Genomic DNA, 20267 nt, shown 5'->3' on the forward strand with positions numbered 1-20267 from the left:
GTAAAAGTCTCTTCCCTGAGTGTTGACCGACAGAAAAAAAGGCACCGTGTGCGCTACCCAGGAGCATTCTCTTGGCTATTGCCGCACGAGCCCCACATTCGCTACTGTGCATAGTGGAGCGAAACGGACTGGCCGCGACAAATTCGCCAACTGTTTGACCAATCTGATTGCCTATTTCGTAGTTGTAGTGTTTGAGCGAAAATTATGAAGCAAAGAGACCGAAAACCACAAGGAAAGGGAGCATGATTACTTTTTATACCTTCGCATTCAAATCTGCAATGCTAGAGTCTACGTGAAAAAGGGAAATACAGAACAACATTTCAAAACTGCACACTCTCCCGCTAATAGCGAGTTAGCTAAAAGTAAAAAGAAAAGCGGAAAAACAAAAATCTGAGCTAGCGGCAGTCGGATTTCACGTGGCCTAATACAAGAGGGAAGCGGCAATCATCGCATCGTGTGAGCTACGTCTGGCTAAACACAACAAGTCATTCAGGGATCGAAACGATCATGTGAGACGAGGTCATCACTAAAAGAAGCAATAGACGCCACACATTTTTAGTTTTGAGTCGGAGACCTTGGTCTAACGCGCATGATAGCTCGTTCCAGTCGAACAGGACACTCTGTGATTAATCAGCTGAGTCTGACGACCCTCTGAGTGTCCGAAATCCTCGTGCGCGCGCTCCGGCCCTACAGCCCTCCAATCGCCGCCCTCAGCCAATCAGGGCGCAGCGAGTATTTCAGGAGCTGAGCGCCGCTTATCTGCAGCTCCTCGCCGAGTTTCACGATGGAGAAGTCAATGATTAGAGGGAGGATGGGGTTGCACCTTGTGTTGTTTTTGTTGGTGTTGGATTGTTCTTTAGCTCAGGTTCAGAAGTGCCTGGTTAATGACAGTGATAAGATAGCATGTGGTAACTTGACTATCGGTAAAAGTGACTGTGAAGCTAAAAATTGCTGCTTTGATCTGACCAGCCAAAATCGCTGTTACTATGGGAATGAAGGTGGGTTTTGGGATCTTGAGCGTCTTCTATGATGAGCTTAACAGGCTTGGTTTACCAGCTCTTGCTTTCCTCCAGTGACTGTCCAGTGCACCAGGGATGGCCAGTTTGTGGTGGTCGTGTCCAAGAATGCCACCAGCCCTCCGCTGAGCCTGGGTTCAGTCAGCCTGCAGGGGGGCAGGAGTCCCCCCTGTGGCCCTGTTAGCACCACTGCTGGCTTTGCCATGTTCCAGTTCCCAGTCAGTGCCTGTGGCACCAGCATAAAGGTGAGGGGCTTGATCCTTCAGCTGAGGATGTTGCTGCTGTAGTGATTCCTGACCTTGTTCATGTGTCCATCTTCCAGGCTGAAGGTGGTGCTGTGGTGTATGAGAACATGATGTCCTCAACATTTGCTGTGATTGGGGGACCTGCTGGCTCCATCACAAGGGACAGTTTCTACAAGTGAGTGAGCAGCAGCTGCTGCTGCTTCCCAGAGTGTTCTGGTCTTGCCAGGTCCCGTCTGGATCCCATGACTGCCTGCTTCTCTCTCCAGGCTGTTCTTCCAGTGCAGGTATGCAGACGATGACCTTGTTCCAGTGCAGGCTGTGGTGTACACGGTCTCCCCACCCCCTCCGGCAGTGTCTCCAGGACCTCTCCGTGTGGAGCTCAGGATTGCAAGAGGTAGCTGTCGGGTCTTGGGCTGTGTGAGCCGAGTGTATGGGGCTTCTGCTGAACCCCACTGCTGCTCTTGTCCTCAGGAGAGCTGTATGACTCCTACTACAGTGACCTGGACTACCCTGTGACCAAGGTGCTGCGGGATCCTGTGTATGTGGAGGTCCACATCTTGAACAGGGCTGACCCCAACATTGTCCTGACCCTGGGGGACTGCTGGGCCACTTCCACTCCCAGTCCTCTCAGCCAGCCCAGCTGGAGCCTTCTGGTTGCTGGGTAACCTGACTCCTGTGGCTCTGACTGGCTTGTCTCAGTAGTGTCCCCTTGTGGCAGGGCTCACCCTCCCTGTTGCTGTCCTTGCAGGTGTCCCTATGGAGGTGACAACTACCAGACCACCTTGATCCCTGTGGGTGGCTCCTCAGGGCTGCCGTAACCAACGCACTACCAGCGCTTCATGATTCAGATGTTCACTTTTGTGGATCCTGCCTCTCAGGTTCCTCTGAAGGAGAAGGTAGGGAGCAGCTTGTGGGGAAGGAGGTGGTGGCTGGTCCTGGGCTGTGCAGTGACCCTTGCTCTGCTCTCTCCAGGTGTTCATCCACTGTAGTGCAGCAGTGTGCCAGCCGACCGCTACTGACCGCTGTGTGCCCACCTGTGGCAGGAGGAGTGAGTTCTCTGGGGACAGGGCGGTTGTGCGCCAGTCAGCTGTGTGTATCCTTTCCTCATGCTGGTGTCCTGTCCTCTTGCAGGAAGAGCTGTTGCTCAAGTGGCACAGGACTCCTCCAGAGAAACTGCGCTGGTGTCCAGTGGGGAAGTGATCCTGGTTGGGTCTGAGCTTCCAGCTCTGGATCGGCTGGATTCCCATCCTGAAGGTGAGGGAGGAGGGATGGAGGCTGAGTGTCTGATCCTGTTCCCTGTGTCTGACCCCTCACTAAAGCTCTTCTCTCCACAGCACCCCAGTTCCTGAGCTATGGGCTGCTGGTAGTTGCTGCCTCCACTGTGCTTGTGGTCTCTGCTCTGGTGCTGGTGGCTGTGTGGAGATCTAGACCTTGGATCCAGAATGCCAAGCTGTGCATGGAGTGTGAATAAAGGCTTTGCACTGATCTCTACTCATTGTGGCTTAGTACTGTTTTAGTGTGTTCCTTGTGAATATCATAGTGGTGGTGTCGATACCTCCATCTGGTATGTTAGTGTTGGTGAGCTTCTAGCTTCCGGGTTTTTCTTCAGGGAACAAGTGCATCTGTCTAGGTTTTTGACACCCTTTCCACATTTTGCTGATCGGTGTTGTAGCGGCGAGGCTTACTAAAATACAGCAATTAAGTTTTCTGCTCCCTTGCTAGTCCCTCTCTCTTTCATCTCAGTGGTGCTTGATACAGAGAGGCCATTCCATGTGGTTAACAAGTAAGGTTTTTCTAGCTCCGTGGTTCTCAAACTTTTTGGACCAAGTACCACCACTGATCAAACCAAAGCATCCAAGTACCGCCTCCAAGTCATCTTCCCATAGGAACCACAAATCTCAATGACCAACATGTGGGCATGTGCACACTCTCACATACACATCTAATAAAAATAGAAACACAAACACTGAGCACTTACCATTTCAGTGAGAGGGGTGAGCTTGTTTAGTTTAGCAAAGCCTTGCAATGTCATGGACGATGGGCAGTGAGCTTCAACTGCAGATCTGGCTCAGCATCCATTTTGCTGTGGTACTTTGTCTTGATTGCAGAGAAGCCTTTCTCACAAAGGTAGGTAGTAGCAAAAGGCATCAAAAATTGCACAGCCTTGAATGAGAGGGCTGGGTATTCACTCCGTCTTTGGATCCAGAAATGCAACGGTGACTGTCGTTTCAATTCTGACATCAGATGATGACTCGAGCAACTTCTCTTGCTCAGCACAGGAGAGGTTCTTGGGTATTCTTTCGGCATCAACAGTAAAGGGGTTCCTGATCCACTCTGGTGTGGCCTCAACTGGAAAATACTCTGAGAACTGTTCTTTCAATGAGAAGAGGTGCAATGTAATCACATCTCGAACAGCAGCATCAAGTTCCACACCATATGTGTGCAGGTGGTTCTCCAGAGTTGGGAAAGCAGATGCATCGCCTGTGTTGATTTTGTTAACAAACAGTTGCAGCTTTCTCTTCATAGCAGTGATCTTGTCAGACACATCAAAAATTGTTAAAGAGAAGCCCTGCAGTCCCAGATTCAGCTCATTCAAACATGAGAATATATCAGCCAGGTAGGCCAATTTTACCAGCCACACTGGATCATCAAATAGACTTGCCAAGGGAGATTGCTGGTCATGCAAAAACATCTGTACCTCAGAGTGCAGCTCAAGGAGCCTCGTGAGCACTCTGCCCCTTGATAACCATCTCACTTCGGTATGTAGGAAAAGCTGCACATGTTCGCCGCCCATTTCATTACAAAGCACACTGAACAGACATGAATTCATTGGTCGAGCTTTGATCAAATTCACAACTTTGACAGCAGAGTCTAACACGGATTTCAGATCCTCAGGCATTTTATTGGCGGCCAAGGCCTCGCGGTGGATGCTGCAGTGCGCCCACTTCATGTCTGGAGCAACCTCTTCTAATTTGTACAACAACACCGCTGTGTCTGCCTGTCGTCGCTCTAGCACCGTCTGTACAAACTCCGATGCATTTTTTCCAGTCAATGCCATTCTCTTCAATAAATTCATTCAGAAGCTGAAATACGTGCTCTCCTGTAGTTCTTGATGGTAGCGGCTTGCAGAACAGAAAGTCCTCATGCGACATGCCCTCAAACTCATATCTAACGTAAACAAGCAAATTTGCCAAATTGACGACATCTACAGACTCATCTAATTGCAGTGAAAAGAATCTGCTCATCTTAACGCGCTCTATCAGCGTACTTTTGACATCATCTGCCATATCAATAATTCTGCGAGTGACTGTGTCATTCGAAAGGGCCACCAGGTCGAGCTGTTTAGCAACTTTTTCTCCACACATAATAAGTATCAGCTCTTTTACCAATGGTAAACAAAGTTCATCACCGATAGTGTGGGGCTTACCTGCTTTAGCGATCCGCAAGCTTGAGTAGTAAGATGCTTCTTGGGCTTTGGAAATTGGAGTGGCACTGTTTGTTATGGTGGACTTGTGCTGCTTCAGATCTTTAAGTTTCCTTTGAAAAAAATCAACAGGCTTATCCTTCAAGAGCGCATGCTTCATAGTAAAGTGCTGGCTTCATGCTTTTATTGCTGAGAATCTCACAGCACACGACACACTGTGGTCTTGGGTCTTCCTCTGTCCCGGTGTAAGTAAATCCCAAATTTAGATCATTTGGATCGTACCGCCTTGTAGCCATCTTCCGACGCTTGCTAACACTAGCAGGTTCAGCAGCAGAGTTTGTCGGTGGCCGATGTATAATCCTCCTCAATCTCAACAGGTGTGCATGATCTGTCGGAGCTGGCCTCATTACTCTTGGTGTCTATTCCTTTCAGCCAGGACATAATACTTGATTTTTGCGAGGTATTCATTTTCAATCAATCGTTGACGAATGTGGCGCTGTTGGAGAAATAATTCCCATTTCCCCTTTAAAGGCAGTCAGAAGTCCATCTCAGAAGTTTTTCTTTCAAGCGCATGGATGCGAAACAGAGAAACTTGATGTATTTTTCTCAAACTAACCCAGAACAATTCTTATATATTTTTCTGTTATGTATCACGCTTTCCCATGCTTACAAGATTGGCGTGTTCCAAGATCACGCACGTTCTCCTACCTCCCTATTCGGTGGAGATAGCTTTTTTTAAATACAATTGGTCACTTACTTCATAGCATGCATTCCTATAGAGAGGTATGGAATTACATCATAACTCTGTGTCCACTTAAATATTAGCGGAGCGCTGTACCGAAGTACGTAGGCTGCGTATTGGACACGTATTAAAATAGAAAATATGAAAACCCGTCCCGATTTTTCAGCGCACACAACACAGTTCCAGGGTCATATGGCTTACCACCTGGCGGCACGTACCAGAGTTTGAGAACCACTGTTCTAGCTGATAGAGTGTCCTGATAAGGAGCAACTCCCAATTCCTGATATTCTCCAGCAAACTTAATAACTGTTCATCTCTGGCGCCTTAAAGTCTGAGATTTCAAGACAGAGTCTGATTCAAAGTTGGTTTACGACCCTAAGGGCATGGTTACTCATCAGCCAATCAGGAACTGGTAGGGCAGGTTAACCTCACGTGGATCTCTGATGCCCATGAAACGTTGAACCAATGAACAACCTGCAGTTCCTCTAGGTAAAAAGAGGCAACACGGAGCCCCTGGGGAACGGTTTGCAGGGCAGAACAGTTGGGGAAGCGCAGGAGATTCTCGCAGCGCGCCTGCTGGACATTCAGCCTCAGGGCTCCACCTGAGCATCCTCAGACTCAGCCTGGACCACCACGTAACGGCCAGTGTGTCCGAGTGCAGGACTTTCCTTTGCTCTAAGAGTCGAGGACGGAGGTTGCCAGCGTGTAACCAAAGGATCCACCCGAAGTTAGCATCAGCAGCAAGCCTCGTGGACAGCTGAATCACTATTCAGAACTAGCGCTTCATCAGGCACGGACCGGTCTTCTTCCTGACCTGCTGGGACCCGCAGTCATTTTTCTCCTGTGCACAAACTCTGCTAGTAAGCCTGAACTAACTAGCCGGACTTCAGAGAGCCCACTGCTAGAGCATCTCAGTAGAAATCTTTCCCACCACGTCGCAAGCAGCACCACTGCCTGGCACAGAGCCAGAGAGCGCTGATTGGCACAGCAACCAGCCTGCCACTGCTTCTTTGTGTCTGCGGGAGATCTGCATCCCCACAGATTGGATGGATACATGGAATCATGGACTCCATCAAATACCAGGAGATTTTAGGTCAAAATGTGGCTGCTCTGCCAGGAGGCTAAGACTGGGTAGTGGTTGGATCTTCCAGCAGGACAATGATCCAAACCCACACAGAAATGGTTCACTGGCCAAAGTAAATCCCAAATTTAGATCATTTGGATCGTACCGCCTTGTAGCCATCTTCCGACGCTTGCTAACACTAGCAGGTTCAGCAGCAGAGTTTGTCGGTGGCCGATGTATAATCCTCCGCAATCTCAACAGGTGTGCATGATCTGTCGGAGTTGGCCTCATTACTCTTGGTGTCTATTCCTTTCAGCCAGGACATAATACTTGATTTTTGCGAGGTATTCATTTTCAATCAATCGTTGACGAATGTGGCTCTGTTGGAGAAATATTTCCCATTTCCCCTTTAAAGGCAGTCAGAAGTCCATCTCAGAAGTTTTTCTCTCAAGCGCATGGATGCGAAACAGAGATACTTGGTGTATTTTTCTCAAACTAACCCAGAACAGTTCTTATATATCATGGAATCATGGACTCCATCAAATACCAGGAGAGTTTAGGTCAAAATGTGGCTGCTCTGCCAGGAGGCTAAGACTGGGTAGTGGTTGGATCTTCCAGCAGGACAATGATCCAAACCCACACAGAAATGGTTCACTGACCACAGAATCAAGCTGTGGGGTGAGCTGAAGAGGAGAGTCCACAAGCGAGGATCTCAGATCCCTTTATACAGTATGTGTTCTCCCACCTCATCCAGCATTATAAGAGAAGACTCAGTGCTGTTATCCTGACAAAGGGAGGGGTGCCAATAATTGTGACACGTGTGTTTTTGAGAAAAATGTTTGTTTTTTAAAAGGATTGTTTTTCTTTGAACAATTTTACCTCACCGAAAGGTTCGATTTCTCTCATATTTTCAGTGTAAGATCAAGCTGATGAATAACAAAGACATTTTTCATAGCCTTTTTGGCTCATCTTTACCAAGGGTGCCAATAATTCTGGAGGACACAGTACATGCTCAAGCAGATATCTGAAAGAAAATCAAAACTGGAAATGTGACGCATGATTGACATCGAAGAGCTCTTGAAAACCACTTTTTCAACACCTTGCCTTGGTTTTTCGTAGAAGCAGTGCTGATTTAAAACTATGTAGTCAGGAAGACGCACTATTAGAGCAGGAACATAGCATGGAAACATTAAACAGTAAAGCTAGGCATACGTCTGTAACACCCCCACTGTATCAGAAATGCATTGTTTTATTGATACATTAAAAAAAAACAACACTACCTTCCAATATTCACTGCAATAGACTGGTGTCCCATCCTGGGTGTACCCCACTTTGGGCCTGTTGCTTGCTGGGATAGGCTTCAGCTTCCCTTGCAACATTGTACAGGATAAAAATGTTAGAAAATCTATAGATGTATTACACAATTCCTATGACGCTACCCATGTTTCTTTTGGGTGTAAAATACAGGCTTAAGCAAGAAAAATGGGCGATGCACAGTTGAGTTTCACAAGAAAAACTAATAATTAGTAGGATTTGTCAACAGCTCGTCTACATGAAAGAACTTGAAAGCACTGAGCCCAACAGAAAGTGGAGACCAGCCGGTTCCTAAGCCGACACACAGTGGACCATCAGACGTGCGGGGGGGAGTTAGTCCGGCCGTTCACCGTGACAGCACGTACAGTATTTGGACGGTGGGGTGAAAATGGAGAGCTTGCAAACTCCTCCAGAAGAAACCCCACCACGAATCGAACCCAGAACCCCAGAGCTTCAGGAAAGCAGTGCTAACAGAGAAGCATGCGTGCAGCCCTAATGTAAAGAGCAGCAACGCCAGGCGCCTCTTTCACTCCTGAATCGGAAGGTGTGAGAACAGTTGTCTGCGCTCCGCGCGCGTCCGACTTGTTCGCTGGGACAAAGCGTGTCTGCACTGCACACAGATCCGGAGAAGGAAATATCACGACGAGTTTCTCCCTTTCTCCGTTTTAGGCTTTTAATTCTTGAAATCGTTCACCCAGCGCTTTTCCTCCAGATTGATCGGCGAAGCAGAAGAACATTCGAACGAAAATAAAGAAGGAGTTTTATCATTTACAAGACTGTAACTATACAATGATCATTTTGACAGAAGGAGACATTCACAGTTTCAATTCTATAATAATCTTAGAATTGATGTGAATTCAGACGTTTCGGGACTAGATCTTATCTTATTCATTTTGTACATCTTGTCAGAAACAACAGCTGTAACAGGAAATATTAGATACCGTGGCCGCAAAATATAGCGAAGATCCTAGTTTATAATATTCATTGTAAACAATCAGCAGTCTGCTCAAGAGAAATGAGTCTCCGCGATCTTCCTCCGGTTTAACTACACTGGCTTTTCCACGGGGTGGATTCCATATCCTGTCCTCCTGCGTGTGAGCTGACCGTGTTCGGGTCCTCGTGAAAATCTTCACTCTACGAACCTGAACGTCATCACGCGCGAAAGTCTCGGTGGCTTTAAAAGGAAGGAGCTCGCAAACGGCAGGTATCGTGGTTTTGCGAGTTGTTTTCATTTCAAGATGTGGTTTTCTAGTGGTCTCGCCTTTCGGCTGTTGACCTTGCTGTTCCTCGCAGTTCTGTGTGATGCTGCGCAATGGCGCGCCCGCGCTAACGTCCAATCCGGCATCAGGCGCAAGGGGGTCGCCTTTCTGGACTCGCCTCTGCTGCCACGGCAGCAGAAGCAGCAGGTTATCCGGGCTGTGTCGGCGCAGTGCGGGGAGAGTACGATCGTGGTGCAGGTCAAGACAGACCTGTTCGGCACCGGGCAGCTGATCAACGCTTCGGATCTCAGCCTGGGAGACTGTGCGGTCACCCAGCAGGACACCGCGGCGCAGCTCCTGATCTTCGAGGCTGAGCTGCAGGCGTGTCGCAGTGTGCTGAGTGTAAGTGGTTCTGCCGTTGGGCAGCTTCGGGTTCTCGGCAGTTGGGTGACTGGATCTGTGATCTGTCTAGACTGTGGACGAGCAACTGGTGTACAGCTTCTCTCTCAACTACACCCCGAAGCCGCTGGCCAACACCCCCATAGTGAGAACGAATGGCGCTGTTGTGGGTATCGAGTGTCAGTACATGAGGTGAGTCCTGGAGGAGCAGCAGGGCTGCCTGCCTGGAGCTTGACTCCCTGCTGACACCTGCCTCCTGTGTGCTAGGCTCCACAATGTGAGCAGCAATGCCCTGAAGCCCACCTGGGTCCCCTACACCTCCACCAAGTCTGCTGAGGATCTGCTGGACTTCTCCCTGAGCCTCATGAGTGGTAGGTCTCCCCTGAGATGAAGCACGGTGTGACTGTACAGCCAGTGCAGCTGGATCGATGGGATCTGTGCTTGAGATTGGGGTTCCTTTCCCATCCAGATGACTGGCGCTCCCAGAGGTCCTCCAATGTGTTCTACCTGGGGGACGTCCTGAACATCGAAGCCTCCGTCACCCAGGCCAACCACCAGCCCCTTCGGCTCTTTGTGGACAGCTGCGTGGCCACCTTGGTCCCTGACCAGACCTCCACCCCCAGCTACTCCTTCATTGAGAACAAAGGGTGGGTGTGACCTCGGGTGGCTTGAGCTAGTGAATACTGCCTGCCGTCTCTCCAGTTCTACACTGCCTTCTCTCCTTTCAGGTGCCTGACTGACGCCAAATCCACAGGCTCCAGCTCGCAGTTCATGCCAAGAACCCAGGACACCAAGCTGCAGATGAAGCTGGATGCCTTCAGGTTCTATCAGGATGCCAGGAGCTCAGTGAGTACTTGATCCTTCTGCTTTTATGGGTTTGTGAAGGTTGTGGAACAGCATTTCCATTACAAGCCCCAGATGGAGGCCTGGGTGTAGCTTGATCCACTCGTGCTCTTGGCAGATCTACATCACCTGCCACCTGAAGGTGACTCCTGCTTCCCAGAGTGTGGACTCCCTGAACAAGGACTGCTACACTGAGGGCAGCAGGTCAGTGAGGAGGCAGGGGGCTGCTGTGTCCAGCTGGTGCTCAGGTGAGGGAGCTGCTCTGACCCTGTGTCCCTGCTGTAGGTGGAGATCAGTGGATGGGAGTGACCAGGTCTGCAGCTGCTGTGACTCGAGCTGTGTGCCGAGTGTACGATCCAGGTATTGGGGTGGCAGGAGCAGGAGGGACCTGGCTTCTACAGGGGGTAAGGCACCCTTGCTCTGCCGCTCATGGCATGGATCTCCTCGGGAAAGTGGGGGTCAAGCAGTGTGGTCTACAGCCAGGCTTGTCCTGCTCTTGTTGCAGCTCCTGAGTGGGAAGCTGATGCCACTGTTGGTCCCGTGTTTGTGCTGCAAGAGCAGGTTGCTGAGAGGCCAGTGGAGGCAGAAGGCCAGAGCTCCCAGCTAAGAGCAGAGGAGGGCAAGTCCACAGGTACTGGCAGGAGGTGCTGTCATGTCGGCTGGCCCCTCTCTGTGGCAGTGCCCACTTGCTGAGGCTCCTCTGTGCTTTCTTTCCAGGCCTGCCTGTGGAGGCTGTGATCCTGGCTGGTGTGGTGACTGCGGTGGGGCTGGTCTGTGCTGCTCTGCTGGGGACAGTCCTGCGCAGGAGGAAGCAACACAAACCCATGAACTGACTTGATGTGAATGAGCAATAAACTGGTTGCAAAGGGTCTCTTGCCATGAGCTGCTTCTTGCTGTGCTGGAGGGGGGATCTGTATGGGTTGGGTATGAATGCTGTGCTGTCTGAGGCTATGGCCACTCTTCTTACAGCTCCTCCAGCAGACTCTACCTGCGGTTTGGAAGAACACCAGCTGTTCCTGTGGGAATCTCAGGCTTGTTCCTTAGTATCTGCTCAATGGCAGAAGAGCAGGGACATCAAATCGGGGGGAACAACAGCTGCCCTTTCAAGCTTGCCTGGAGGAGAGTCCCACTAGTGCAGGAGCACTTGTGCCATCTCCACCTTAGCCTTGGAGAGAGGATTTTAGGGCTGTTCATCTATTGAGGAGAAGATGTTGAACATACACCTATTAAATGCATACCTTAGATGCACAAATGTGGTCCTTAATTCGTCTAGAATGAAATTCTAATGTATATGATCATTATACATAAATGGTTGGAGATCTAGCATACAGATCCCTTTCTTGGACATCAAAGGTGGGTGTAAAGACCCAGCCGAGAGCGTTTCAGTATTTTTACGTATAGCCGTATTTTCCCTGTACCGTGTATGTACGTATATTGGACGAATCCATGTCCCTTTGGGCAGTAGAACATGGGATTAAAATGTAGGAATTTCTGTGAAACTACATGGGGACGCTAGGGACCGAGATTCTCGTCTGTGCTGGTAGCGATTGTTCCTGCCCTTCCCAGGAGCAGTAGAATTTTACTCACAAACGGGTATCGTATTATCCAGCTTCATACCGGTCACAAGGAAACGAATGTTTCTTTCACAAGGGGAGAGACCCGGTATTCTAGCGGTTTTGTCGACCCAGTCTTCCCCCGGGGTTTCAGCACAAAACGCTGAACTCGCGGCTTTAACCTTCTCCGCTGGCCGGGAGAGTCGCCTGGCCCCTGTCGCAGCCGCCGCGTGTTTTTCTAGCGCTCTTTCAAGAAAACATTCGCGCCAAACCAGTGGACGAATTCATGTTGAAATATTCTTACATCTCACTTTTCTGCTCGTTGGGGAGAGTAACAACGATGTTTAGTAATACAGCGCAAAAACGCAGTATAATGTACTCTGCGTCTTTTCTGTTCAAATTCAAATGAACGTTAATAAGTTAAACGCCTGGCCTAAAACATTATCAATTGACGATTATAAATGAATTATAGAAATAAAGGTAGAGCCAAATCGATCATTTAGGAGAAGTCCTCATTGATTGCAAAAGTTATTATGTCCTCATTTTTTCCTCAGATGTTAAGACTTTTGTTAAAATGAAAAAAAAACTTTTAAAAATAGGGCTATATTTTTTTTCCTTGTTTGCCAATATGGAAGAGAAAGAGCATCCCTGCAAGTGTTTAAAAGTTTACTAAGAAGATTAATAAAAATTAGAGTTTAAATTGATTTTTGATTAGAAAAAGTAATAAAGATTCATTACTTTGGAGGCATGTGTCGAGTGTCGATGTTCGTCCCCACGTCCTCTTTCTTGAAAAACAAAATATGGTTACCCTAACAGACGCCATAAATTAGTTTTGAGTCAGATACATTAGTCTAACCCGCATGATATCTAATCTGCAATGCCAGAGTCTACGCGAAAAAGGGAAAAACAGAACAACATTTCAAAACTGCACACTCTCCCGCTAATAGCGAGTTAGCTAAAAGCAAAAAGAAAAGTGGAAAAACAAAAATCACAGCTAGCGGCAGTCGGATTTCACGAGGCCTAATACAAAAGGGAAAGCGGCAATCATCGCTACGTCTGGCTAAACACAACAAGTCATTCAGGGATCGAGACGAGGTCATCACTAAAAGAAGCAATAGACGCCACACATATTTAGTTTTGAGTCGGAGACCTAGGTCTAACGCGCGTGATAGCTCGTTCCAGTCGAACAGGACGCTCCGTGATTAATCAGCTGAGTCTGACGACCCTCTGAGTGTCCGAAATCCTCGTGCGCGCGCTCCGGCCCTACAGCCCTCCAATCGCCGCCCTCAGCCGATCAGGGCGCAGCGAGTATTTCAGGAGCTGAGCGCCGCTTGTTTGCAGTTCCTCGGCGAGTTTCACGGTGGAGAAGTTCATGATCAGAGGGAGGATGGGGTTGTACAGTGTGTTGTTTTTGCTGGTGTTGGATTGGTCTGTAGCTCAGGTTCAGAAGTGCCTGGTTAATGACGGTGATAAGATAGCATGTGGTAACTTGACTATCGGTAAAAGCGACTGTGAAGCTAAAAATTGCTGCTTTGATGTGACCAGCCAAAATCGCTGTTACTATGGGAATGAAGGTGGGTTTTGGGATCTTGAGCGTCTTCTATGATGAGCTTAACAGGCTTGGTTTACCAGCTCTTGCTTTCCTCCAGTGACTGTCCAGTGCACCAGGGATGGCCAGTTTGTGGTGGTCGTGTCCAAGAATGCCACCAGCCCTCAGCTGAGCCTGGGTTCAGTCAGCCTGCAGGGGGGCAGGAGTCCCCCCTGTGGCCCTGTTAGCACCACTGCTGGCTTTGCCATGTTCCAGTTCCCAGTCAGTGCCTGTGGCACCAGCATGAAGGTGAGGGGCTTGATCCTTCAGCTGAGGATGTTGTTCCTGTGGTGATTCCTGACCTTGTTCATGTGTCCTTCCTCCAGACTGAAGGTGGTGCTGTGGTGTATGAGAACATGATGTCCTCAACATTTGCTGTGATTGGGGGACCTGCTGGCTCCATCACAAGGGACAGTTTCTACAAGTGAGTGAGCAGCAGCTGCTGCTTCCCACAGTGCTCTGGTCTTGCTGGATCCCATGACTGCCTGCTTCTCTCTCCAGGCTGTTCTTCCAGTGCAGGTATGCAGACGATGACCTTGTTCCAGTGCGGGCTGTGGTCTACACGGTCTCCCCACCCCTTCCGGCAGTGTCTCCAGGACCTCTCCGTGTGGAGCTCAGGATTGCCAGAGGTAGCTGTCGGGCCTTGGGCTGTGTGAGCCGAGTGTGTGGGGCTTCTGCTGAACCCCGCTGCTGCTCTTCTCCTCAGGAGAGCTGTATGACTCCTACTACAGTGACCTGGACTACCCTGTGACCAAGGTGCTGCGGGATCCTGTGTATGTGGAGGTCCACATCTTGAACAGGACTGACCCCAACATTGTCCTGACCCTGGGGGACTGCTGGGCCACTTCCACTCCCAGTCCTCTCAGCCAGCCCAGCTGGAGCCTTCTGGTTGCTGGGTAACCTGACCCCTGTGGCTCAGACTGGCTTGTCTCGGTAGTGTCCCCTTGTGGCAGGGCTCACCCTCCCTGTTGCTGTCCTTGCAGGTGTCCCTATGGAGGTGACAACTACCAGACCACCTTGATCCCCGTGGGTGGCTCCTCAGGGCTGCCGTACCCAACGCACTACCAGCGCTTCATGATTCAGATGTTCACTTTTGTGGATCCTGCCTCTCAGGTTCCTCTGAAGGAGAAGGTAGGGAGCAGCTTGTGGGGAAGGAGGTGGTGGCTGGTCCTGGGCTGTGCAGTGACCCTTGCTGTACTCTCTCCAGGTGTTCATCCACTGTAGTGCAGCAGTGTGCCAGCCGACCGCTACTGACCGCTGTGTGCCCACCTGTGGCAGGAGGAGTGAGTTCTCTGGGGACAGGGCGGTTGTGCGCCAGTCAGCTGTGTGTATCCTTTCCTGATGCTGTTGTCCTGTCCTCTTGCAGGAAGAGCTGTTGCTCGAGTGGCAGAGGACTCCTCCAGAGAAACTGTGCTGGTGTCCAGTGGGGAAGTGATCCTGGTTGGATCTGAGCTTCCAGCTCTGGGTCAGCTGGATTCCCATCCTGAAGGTGAGGGAGGGGGATGGAGGCTGAGTGTCTGATCCTGTTCCCTGTGTCTGACCCCTCACTAAAGCTCTTCTCTCCACAGCACCCCGCTTCCTGAGCTATGGGCTGCTGGTAGTAGCTGCCTCCACTGTGCTTGTGGTCTGTTCTCTGGTGTTGGTGGCTGTGTGGAGATCTAGACCTCACATCCAGAATACCAAGCCTAATCTGGAGTATGAATAAAGGCCTTGTTCTGAACTCCCTTGTGTACTGTTTTGTATGCTTCCCTCTTCTGTCAGCATTAAGTGCTGTAGTTCAGTGTCTATGTGAAGATGTCCCTGTAAGCCTCTTCAATGGCCGTGTTTTTCCATCTTTCATAGACAAGTACTTGCACTAGTTCTTGGCCACTGCTTTTTCTTGGAGTCTGTGGTCTTAATGATATTCCTTCGACTGGCCTGGATTCTAATTGACTGCACTTTGGGGGAGGGGGGAAATACCTATAGGGCTCATAACCAATTCCTCTTTCATCTCTCCAGCCCTCGGGCGCAAGTTGACAAACTTGCTCCCTCTCCCTTCTGAGTGAGTTCAGCCAATGCCCTCCTGTTCTAGTTCTTTAGAACAACACACCAGGACCCAGGCAGCCAAACATTTCTAGTTTGATTACAATTAGTTTTTCCTTCAGCTACCTGTCAAAGGAAAAATTAAACCATGATTTAACTGGGGGACTAGTGCTGTGCATGAACAAGATGATTGTGACTTTCACCCAGTTCTCTACAGCCCGCGTCCAATAAAAGTGGTGGAGATGAGCCAGTTCCTAGCATAACTGAACATGCAAACTCCCCCTGCATGTACACTAGGCAGGAGTCCAACCCAATAGACACTCTTCAGATCAGTCTAAATCGATTTCAATGACTGTGTGTGTGTGTGCTATCGTGAAGACTTAAAGTAAAGCTATTCGTGTTTTCCACTGTAGAAGACTGACTCCTGAAGTCCCCACAACCAACATTTCAGCTGGGGGACAAAACACGTGTCGTCACTGCCCACAGATCTGGAGAAGGAAATACTGTATCACTACGAGTTTGTCTTTTCACTAGAGGGACACATTAAAGCCACGAAATATCTCATTTTCGGCAAATACATTGAAATCATTTGTGCAAACCTTTCCCACATAATCAATAATGAGATCTTATGATGTACTGTATGTAAAGTGAGACGTTTTCGGACCAGGTCTTATCTTTTCTCACTAGTTCACCTCTGATCAGATCATTCTTAACATCTGGTGGCCAGCAGGCAAAAGCTCTAACAGGAAATATTAGACGCACGTACCGCAAAATACAGCCAGTGTCCTAGTGTAACTGACCGGGGGAAAGTTCGCCGGAAGTTCGAAAACGATTTTGGCACGCCTGTAGCGCTTTCACGAAACCTCCTAGGGTTACGAAAACACTTGCTTTGTGTATCAAGTACATTGTGAATGTTTTAATAGCCTTCACATTGTCGTTTTTAGCACTTTTTTGGACCACGCACGAATATTCTTTTGTCCATATCTTCGCAATGGAAGCACAGAACGCCTTCAAACCAAATGCATTTTAAAGACCACGACTTGTGGAAATGTCCACAGCCTCTACATCAAACTATCAGTGAGCTAATTATCTTTTTTTAAACCTCCGGTTTTTCATCGATGCGTAATTACGCACTAACTGGAACCCGGGGGGACCGCTGTGTACACACGTCCACAACGCGAGAAACACTGCTCAACACGGCTTCGTGCGAAAAAACCGTATATCACCATAGGAAGCAGAACAGCGCAGTCTCCAATTATCCAGACTGTAAGCACGGGAATAAAGTTTTGCTTGATTTCTGAAACCCTTTCTTTATGTCCTGTTTTCATTCAGGTAAGGGTCAACTATATTCACAATACTGACAGCAGAAAGATTCAAATATTCTTTACTCAGCAGCTTATTAAAAACAGCTCCCATGATTTTCAAACCGATTGTTTACACAGAAGACCGACACAGCTTTGCGTTCTGAATCTCTTTTTCTCGTGCTTCTATTTAATGTGGCACTATGCACTGGGATAGGGGAATGCTGTTCACAAGCCAATAGCTTGTGTCGTGAAAACGCTGAAGGGGTGCCAAAATCGTTTTCGAACTTCAAGCTAACTTTACCCCGGTGTTTAACCGTAAGTATTCACTGTAAACAATGACCCGTCTATTCAGGAGAAATGAGTCTCCATGATCCTCCTTCACTTGAACTATAATGGCTTTTCCACGGGGTGGATTCAATATCCTGTCCTCCTGCGTGTGAGCTGACCGAGTTCGGGTCCTCGTGAAAATCTTCACTCTGCGAACCTGAACGTCATCACGTGCGAAAGTCTCGGTGGCTTTAAAAAGAAGGAGCTCGCAAACAGCAGGTATCGTGGTTTTGCGAGTTGTTTTCATTTCAAGATGTGGTTTTCTAGTGGTCTTGCCTTTCGGCTGTTGACCTTGCTGTTCCTCGCAGTTCTGTGTGATGCTGCGCAATGGCGCGCCCGCGCTAACGTCCAATCCGGCATCAGGCGCAAGGGGGTCGCCTTTCTGGACTCGCCTCTGCTGCCACGGCAGCAGAAGCAGCAGGTTATCCGGGCTGTGTCGGCGCAGTGCGGGGAGAGTACGATCGTGGTGCAGGTCAAGACAGACCTGTTCGGCACCGGGCAGCTGATCAACGCTTCGGATCTCAGCCTGGGAGACTGTGCGGTCACCCGGCAGGACACCGCGGCGCAGCTCCTGATCTTCGAGGCTGAGCTGCAGGCGTGTCGCAGTGTGCTGAGTGTAAGTGGTTCTGCCGTTGGGCAGCTTCGGGTTCTCGGCAGTTGGGTGACTGGATCTGTGATCTGTCTAGACTGTGGACGAGCAACTGGTGTACAGCTTCTCTCTCAACTACACCCCGAAGCCGCTGGCCAACACCCCCATAGTGAGAACGAATGGCGCTGTTGTGGGTATCGAGTGTCAGTACATGAGGTGAGTCCTGGAGGAGCAGCAGGGCTGCCTGCCTGGAGCTTGACTCCCTGCTGACACCTGCCTCCTGTGTGCTAGGCTCCACAATGTGAGCAGCAATGCCCTGAAGCCCACCTGGGTCCCCTACACCTCCACCAAGTCTGCTGAGGATCTGCTGGACTTCTCCCTGAGCCTCATGAGTGGTAGGTCTCCCCTGAGATGAAGCACGGTGTGACTGTACAGCCAGTGCAGTTGGATCGATGGGATCTGTGCTTGAGATTGGGGTTCCTTTCCCATCCAGATGACTGGCGCTCCCAGAGGTCCTCCAATGTGTTCTACCTGGGGGACGTCCTGAACATCGAAGCCTCCGTCACCCAGGCCAACCACCAGCCCCTTCGGCTCTTTGTGGACAGCTGCGTGGCCACCTTGGTCCCTGACCAGACCTCCACCCCCAGCTACTCCTTCATTGAGAACAAAGGGTGGGTGTGACCTCGGGTGGCTTGAGCTAGTGAATACTGCCTGCCGTCTCTCCAGTTCTACACTGCCTTCTCTCCTTTCAGGTGCCTGACTGACGCCAAATCCACAGGCTCCAGCTCGCAGTTCATGCCAAGAACCCAGGACACCAAGCTGCAGATGAAGCTGGATGCCTTCAGGTTCTATCAGGATGCCAGGAGCTCAGTGAGTACTTGATCCTTCTGCTTTTATGGGTTTGTGACGGTTGTGGAACAGCATTTCCATTACAAGCCCCAGATGGAGGCCTGGGTGTAGCTTGATCCACTCGTGCTCTTGGCAGATCTACATCACCTGCCACCTGAAGGTGACTCCTGCTTCCCAGAGTGTGGACTCCCTGAACAAGGACTGCTACACTGAGGGCAGCAGGTCAGTGAGGAGGCAGGGGGCTGCTGTGTCCAGCTGGTGCTCAGGTGAGGGAGCTGCTCTGACCCTGTGTCCCTGCTGTAGGTGGAGATCAGTGGATGGGAGTGACCAGGTCTGCAGCTGCTGTGACTCGAGCTGTGTGCCAAGTGTACGATCCAGGTATTGGGGTGGCAGGAGCAGGAGGGACCTGGCTTCTACAGGGGGTAAGGCACCCTTGCTCTGCCGCTCATGGCATGGATCTCCTCGGGAAAGTGGGGGTCAAGCAGTGTGGTCTACAGCCAGGCTTGTCCTGCTCTTGTTGCAGCTCCTGAGTGGGAAGCTGATGCCACTGTTGGTCCCGTGTTTGTGCTGCAAGAGCAGGTTGCTGAGAGGCCAGTGGAGGCAGAAGGCCAGAGCTCCCAGCTAAGAGCAGAGGAGGGCAAGTCCACAGGTACTGGCAGGAGGTGCTGTCGTGTCGGCTGGCCCCTCTCTGTGGCAGTGCCCACTTGCTGAGGCTCCTCTGTGCTTTCTTTCCAGGCCTGCCTGTGGAGGCTGTGATCCTGGCTGGTGTGGTGACTGCGGTGGGGCTGGTCTCTGCTGCTCTGCTGGGGACAGTCCTGCGCAGGAGGAAGCAACACAAACCCATGAACTGACTTGATGTGAATGAGCAATAAACTGGTTGCAAAGGGTCTCTTGTCATGAGCTGCTTCTTGCTGTGCTGGAGGGGGGATCTGTATGGGTTGGGTATGAATGCTGTGCTGTCTGAGGCTATGGCCACTCTTCTTACAGCTCCTCCAGCAGACTCTACCTGCGGTTTGGAAGAACACCAGCTGTTCCTGTGGGAGTCTCAGGCTTGTTCCTTAGTATCTGCTCAATGGCAGAAGAGCAGGGACATCAAATCGGGGGGAACAACAGCTGCCCTTTCAAGCTTGCCTGGAGGAGAGTCCCACTAGTGCAGGAGCACTTGTGCCATCTCCACCTTAGCCTTGGAGAGAGGATTTTAGGGCTGTTCATCTATTGAGGAGAAGATGTTGAACATACACCTATTAAATGCATACCTTAGATGCACAAATGTGGTCCTTAATTCGTCTAGAATGAAATTCTAATGTATATGATCATTATACATAAATGGTTGGAGATCTAGCATACAGATCCCTTTCTTGGACATCAAAGGTGGGTGTAAAGACCCAGCCGAGAGCGTTTCAGTATTTTTACGTATAGCCGTATTTTCCCTGTACCGTGTATGTACGTATATTGGACGAATCCATGTCCCTTTGGGCAGTAGAACATGGGATTAAAATGTAGGAATTTCTGTGAAACTACATGGGGACGCTAGGGACCGAGATTCTCGTCTGTGCTGGTAGCGATTGTTCCTGCCCTTCCCAGGAGCAGTAGCATTTTACTCACAAACGGGTATCGTATTATCCAGCTTCATACCGGTCACAAGGAAACGAATGTTTCTTTCACAAGGGGAGAGACCCGGTATTCTAGCGGTTTTGTCGACCCAGTCTTCCCCCGGGGTTTCAGCACAAAACGCTGAACTCGCGGCTTTAACCTTCTCCGCTGGCCGGGAGAGTCGCCTGGCCCCTGTC

At 49.9% G+C, this 20267-nt stretch overlaps 4 protein-coding genes across 4 annotated transcripts; all 4 read left to right on the forward strand.

Annotated features, from left to right (window-relative positions):
• The first annotated feature begins 755 nt into the window (after positions 1–755).
• On the forward strand, positions 756–2752 carry LOC138233091 (zona pellucida sperm-binding protein 4-like). Its single transcript, XM_069186598.1, has 9 exons — positions 756–998; positions 1074–1261; positions 1339–1436; positions 1528–1655; positions 1733–1922; positions 2010–2157; positions 2234–2309; positions 2393–2515; positions 2596–2752. Exons 1-6 carry the CDS (start codon positions 785–787, stop codon positions 2077–2079), a joined length of 888 nt encoding a protein of 295 aa, XP_069042699.1. The 5' UTR covers positions 756–784; the 3' UTR covers positions 2080–2157; positions 2234–2309; positions 2393–2515; positions 2596–2752.
• Positions 2753–9010: 6258 nt separating this feature from the next.
• On the forward strand, positions 9011–11114 carry LOC138237835 (zona pellucida sperm-binding protein 3-like). The gene is made up of 8 exons (XM_069187680.1): positions 9011–9405; positions 9476–9594; positions 9670–9773; positions 9872–10049; positions 10131–10248; positions 10364–10449; positions 10531–10649; positions 10751–11114. Exons 1-8 carry the CDS (start codon positions 9043–9045, stop codon positions 10936–10938), a joined length of 1275 nt encoding a protein of 424 aa, XP_069043781.1. The 5' UTR covers positions 9011–9042; the 3' UTR covers positions 10939–11114.
• A 2007-nt stretch (positions 11115–13121) lies between these two features.
• On the forward strand, positions 13122–15106 carry LOC138237836 (zona pellucida sperm-binding protein 4-like). Its single transcript, XM_069187681.1, has 9 exons — positions 13122–13372; positions 13448–13635; positions 13713–13810; positions 13888–14015; positions 14093–14282; positions 14370–14517; positions 14594–14669; positions 14753–14875; positions 14955–15106. The coding sequence occupies exons 1-9, from the start codon at positions 13171–13173 to the stop codon at positions 15089–15091; spliced, it is 1290 nt and encodes a 429-aa protein (XP_069043782.1). The 5' UTR covers positions 13122–13170; the 3' UTR covers positions 15092–15106.
• A 2148-nt stretch (positions 15107–17254) lies between these two features.
• LOC138233107 (zona pellucida sperm-binding protein 3-like) lies at positions 17255–19364 on the forward strand. Its single transcript, XM_069186599.1, has 9 exons — positions 17255–17655; positions 17726–17844; positions 17920–18023; positions 18122–18299; positions 18381–18498; positions 18614–18699; positions 18781–18899; positions 19001–19126; positions 19213–19364. Exons 1-9 carry the CDS (start codon positions 17293–17295, stop codon positions 19326–19328), a joined length of 1329 nt encoding a protein of 442 aa, XP_069042700.1. The 5' UTR covers positions 17255–17292; the 3' UTR covers positions 19329–19364.
• Positions 19365–20267: the final 903 nt, after the last annotated feature.

Source organism: Lepisosteus oculatus, chromosome 3 (genome assembly GCF_040954835.1).
Source record: "Lepisosteus oculatus isolate fLepOcu1 chromosome 3, fLepOcu1.hap2, whole genome shotgun sequence".
NCBI classification, from domain to species: Eukaryota; Metazoa; Chordata; class Actinopteri; order Semionotiformes; family Lepisosteidae; genus Lepisosteus; species Lepisosteus oculatus.